The 5000-nt window shown below is 41.8% G+C and overlaps 1 protein-coding gene across 2 annotated transcripts in view; it reads left to right on the top strand.

Moving 5' to 3' along the window:
• hectd2 (HECT domain containing 2) overlaps positions 1-5000 on the top strand; it is a 32115-nt gene that overhangs the window by 17366 nt on the left and 9749 nt on the right. The window contains exons 11-14 of one of the 2 annotated variants that reach the window (XM_080449943.1): positions 566-662; positions 2035-2139; positions 3131-3263; positions 3962-4050. In XM_080449943.1, coding sequence (XP_080306069.1) covers positions 566-662; positions 2035-2139; positions 3131-3263; positions 3962-4050 — 424 coding nt within the window. Of the gene's footprint in view, positions 1-565; positions 663-2031; positions 2140-3130; positions 3264-3961; positions 4051-5000 lie in introns of both variants that reach the window. The other variant, XM_080449942.1, reaches the window with a different exon arrangement.

Below are 5000 nucleotides of genomic sequence, written 5' to 3'. Positions count from 1 at the left end.
CCTGCCTGCCTGCCTGCCTGCCTGCCTGCCTGCCTGCCTGCCTGTCTGTCTGTCTGTCTGTCTGTCTGTCTGTCTGTCTGTCTGTCTGTCTGTCTGTCTGTCTGTCTGTCTGCCTGCCTGTCTGTCTGTCTGACACCCTTGGCTGTCCTAGCTTAGCTCACTGATCCCAGACTCGTCTCCCTTCTGGCTCTCAAACTGTGGAACAAACTCCCCATTGCAGTCAGAACTCACTCCCAATCGTCTGCCGTAATCTGAAGACTCACCTCTTCAGACTCCGTCTTAACCCGTATGCTTGACCTAGCGTCCTAGTCTTGACCACCATACAGTCTTATGCAAAGGTTCAAATGTCATTTAGATAGCATGTTATGTAGACAGATTATTATTTGATAGTAGACTGATGATCCTAGATTACTATGTCTATGCATTTGATGTATTACCTCGTGTTTACCTTGCTTACTGTAAATCACTCTGGATTAAGAGTCTGCTAAATGACTAAACTGTCTGTCTGTCTGTCTGTCTGTCTGTCTGTCTGTCTGTCTGTGTGACTCTTCTGGTGTCTTCTCAGGTTTTCTTTCTGTCAGTTCCCGTTCATTCTGTCCCCGGTGGTGAAGAAGTGCATCATCCAGAGCGACTCTGAGCAGCAGATGATCAACGAAGCCAGAGTGAGACACAGTGTTTAGTCGACTAAATCTATGACGAGAAATGTCCGTCGACAACCTATATTCACAGACGAAAACGAAATAAAAACGAAATAAAAACTGAGCTATGATGACTAAAACTAAGACTAAATATGTTGACAATGTCGTCAACAAATAAAAACTAGACTAAAATGTTAGTGAGGGATCTAGTGGAGCAGAGATCCAGTAGAACTAAAAGACAAGTCATTTTATGTTTGGCTCCGGTGTTGCGCTCTGAAAATAGCAGATCTACAAGCTTGTAGATTGTTTGGGCCTGGCCGAGCCTCGGGCCGGCCCATAGGGCCCAGCTGGGGCCGGGCCTTAATTTTCAGGCCCGTTGAGAACTCTAATATCAACTATATGAATTTACAATTTACAATGTAGGCATTTAGCAGACGCTCTTATGCAGAGTGATGGTAAATAATCACATACTACATAGAATGCATAGAGACAGTGCCGTGCCTCAGTAAACTATAGGATCACAGGTTAACAATTTACCTAGAATCTGTCTAAACCATACATGGGCAACTGGTGAAGTTGGGGGCCACATGCGGCCCCCAACTTCACTTAATGTGGCCCGCAGGTTAATATCAGAATACTGATATATTATTGAATTCAGCTGTTACAATTCCAAACATGCAAACATGACCCGCTTTAATTACTTCAGTCTATATTAGTAGCTTAATGACTAGTATTAACATTCTATTGTCTTTTTTATGTCCAAAGTATTTGTATTTAAGTTCATAAAGTTAACATAAGTAACTAAATGCATTTGAAATTAAATCAAAATGTTACTTTTCAGGATTCCAATTCAAAAATAGCACAACAAAAAAATCTGGATTCCAATTTAAAAATAGCAGATCTACAAGCGGACTTGAGCCACGAGAGGCAACGGCGAGCGAGCAGTCAGGCGAGCGCCGAAAGTTTATATTTTTTTCACAATGTTTTATTGTCATGATTCACCAGGACCCTGGATGGCTTGATTCTAGGCTTAAAATAATTGATATAAATATTTTTGTAAATCTCTATGGGAAACATGCATGGACTATGGACTGGAACCAGAAAATGGCCGCCACTACTTTGTCCTATAGTCAACATGTGCCGTCGAGGGGGTTCCCCCTTACAGCCAAACGTTTGACGTTTGGTCTAATCCGTCCCAAGAAGAAGAAGTCACCCGTTTGCCGTCTTGGCAGTGGGAATATGTTGTGTGTGTAATGTGTATACACAATACAATAACACAAGAGTTCTCCATTACTAATATTATATGTGTGTGTTTGTGTTTGTGTTTGTGTGTGTGTGTGTGTGTGTGTGTGTGTGTGTGTGTGTGTGTGTGTGTGCGCGTGTGTGTGTGTAGCAGAGCCTGGTCAGTAAGGTTGCTAGGAGACAGAGAGTGGACATGAACCTGCTCTTTCTCAACATAAAGGTTCGACGATCACAACTCCTCAACGACTCACTGGATGAGGTACTGCTCTCCTCTCCTTGTCTCCTCTCCTTGTCTCCTCTCCTAGGCTCTCATTTCCTTTCCTTGTGTCCTCTCCTATGCTCTCATTTCATCTCCTTGTTTTCTCTCCTTGTGTCCTATCCTTGTGTCCTCTCCTTATTTCCTCTCCATGTGTCCTCTCCTTATTTCCTCTCCTTGTGTCCTCTCCTATGCTCTCATTTCCTTTCCTTGTGTCCTCTGCTATGCTCTAGTTTCCTTTCCTTGTGTCCTCTCCTAGGCTCTCATGTCCTTTCCTTGTGTCCTCTCCTTGTGTCCTCTCCTAGGCTCTCATTTCCTCTCCTTGTGTCCTCTCCTAGGCTCTCATTTCCTTTCCTTGTGTCCTCTCCTAGACTCTCCTAGGCCCGTAGTCTGACTTTACCTTCTTAATTATAGCCTTGATGTTCCAGAGGAAGTGATGTAGTGAATTAAAGGAGTAGTTCACCCAAAAAATAACTTATTTTCTATCAATTACACGCCCCATAAAGCCTTGAATTCATGGAGATTGTTTAGTTTTTGTCGCATTCCTAAGACAATAATTTGATGACTGGGTCATTGGTCAATAGGAGTCTCTTTGAGACTCTGCTGGTCATCAACTTAAAGTCATTTTTAGGGTGAACTACTCCTTTAACCCATTAAGACTGGGAACACATCTCTGTCATTTTTAGATTGCTTTGGCTATTCAAAAATAGCAGATATACAAGATCTTTGAATATAATTTATATATTTTTAAAGCATAATTTGTAACTCAAATCTTTGCTTCTGGGGGATTCTACAAACGTCTTCTAAATCCTAACAGTTTTTGAAAAAAAGTTAAAAATGTTCTTAAAAATATATATATATTCAAAGATTTGCAAAAAAAATATCTCTTTTTTTTCTTCAAAAATAGCAGATCTACAAGCTTGTAGCGCGGCACTCGATAGCCCAAAGTAATAAAGTGTTCCCTGTCCTGTCCTGTCTTGGCGTGGTACTGTAGCTGCAGAGGAAGCGCTGTGACTTCAAGAAGAAGCTGAAGGTGACGTTTGTAGGTGAAGCAGGTCTGGACATGGGAGGTCTGACCAAGGAGTGGTTCCTCCTGCTGCTCAGACTGATCTTCAACACCGACTACGGTATGACACACACGCACGCACTCATATGCACACGCACGCACTCACATGCACACGCACGCACTCACATGCACGCGCACACAGCATCAAAATCACAATGTGATGCATTGTGACCCCCTGTTACCGCGCATACACTGAGTCTATAGCAATAATTACTACCAGAATATAGAGTTTTAAAGATGGGGTGCCATGATATTTTTCAACCCTAAAACCTGATCATAAGGTATTATTATTATGTAAGGATTTTTTTCAACAAAAAAAAAGTGTACAGAAATTGTTAAAATTATGTTTTTATGTGGACACGCCTCCAGTTCATTAAGTATACCTGGTTCTCACCTTAGCACCTCCTCCACCACCTTAGCACCACCCACCTGTCCTAGTCCCTCCTCCTCCTCATGCCCACACCTGTTGTGTTATGATAATGAGGGGGAGGGTATGGCTTTGTGATGTCACTAAAGCGCTGTTTCTCTATTGGCACGTTTGACCCTCAAGGTTTCAGCCTCCAGGAAGAAACTCCAAATAGTCAGAGAAGACATAAAACACCATAAAAACACCACCGGGGGGCTTTATGAAGTTCTATCAACCTCATAGACACATGAAAAACTGAAAAAGTGCAAAACCATGGCACCACCTCTTTAACCTTTCAACTAAATAAACGTAAGTGTCTCGTTAAACGTTCCTGGTTCTGGTTCTGTTTCCAGGTATGTTTACGTACCAGAAGGACTCGCGCTGCTATTGGTTCAGCAGTTGGAAGTGTGACAACTTTTCTGAATTCCAGTTGGTCGGAACGGTATCCTTTCAACCAGGAAGTGAGGTGGCTCTGTGTCGAGCATTATGTGTGCGCTAGTTTTTAGTTAAGAAACTAATCTGGACCCCAGCCTCCACCTAATACACCAGGAGCCGGTTGCACCACCTCACACTAAGTTCAAACTTAGCCTAGTTATAGCTTAAATGGTTTTTAAAAAGCCGTTTAGACCGGGAAAGTATCTGTGTCATTTTAAGATTTCTTGGGCTATTAAAAAATAGCAGATATACGAGCTCAAAGCGCGGCACCGAGTGCTGCGCTATGAGCTTGTAGATCTGCCTTTTTTTTTTAAAGTGAAAATGTGTACAAAATATCTTTAAATATATATATATATATTTTTTAAGCAAATATTTGTCAATATTTTTGTCCCAGTGACCACCAGAAGCAAAGATTTGAGTTACAAATGTACGCTTTAAAAATATACTATATTCAAAGATATGCACACATTTTCACGATTTTTCAAAAAATAGCAGATCTACAAGCTCATAGCGCGGCACTCGGTGCCGCGCTATGAGCTTGTAGATCTGCTATTTTTTAATAGCCAAAGAAATCTAAAACGACAGGGATGCGTCCCCGGATTGAATGGGCTAAGCTATAACTAGGCTAAGTTTGAACTTATAGTGTGATGTGGTGCAATTGACTCCAGATGTTGTGGTGGTTGATGAAGTGTCTGTATTAGAGATAGCCTTCACCTTTGACCCTAGCCTGGAGGAAGCCTTTATGACCAAGTGTCATTAAATACCAACCACTCCTACATACCATCTCAGAGCTGGACTATAGGGCATAGCAGTGGCGGCCATTTTCTGGTTCCACTCCAAAATAGTCAATGGATTTTTCCCATTGACATTTCCAAAAATATTTATATCACTTCATTTAAGCCTAGAATCAAGCCATCCAGGGTCCTGGTGAATCATAACCATATTTTTTTTTCTTTG

Source organism: Gymnoscopelus braueri, assembly GCF_963280865.1.
Source record: "Gymnoscopelus braueri genome assembly, chromosome: 14".
NCBI classification, from domain to species: domain Eukaryota; kingdom Metazoa; phylum Chordata; class Actinopteri; order Myctophiformes; family Myctophidae; genus Gymnoscopelus; species Gymnoscopelus braueri.
Note: the sequence above shows the minus strand (reverse complement) of the source record. Positions and strands in the feature narration are given on the sequence as shown.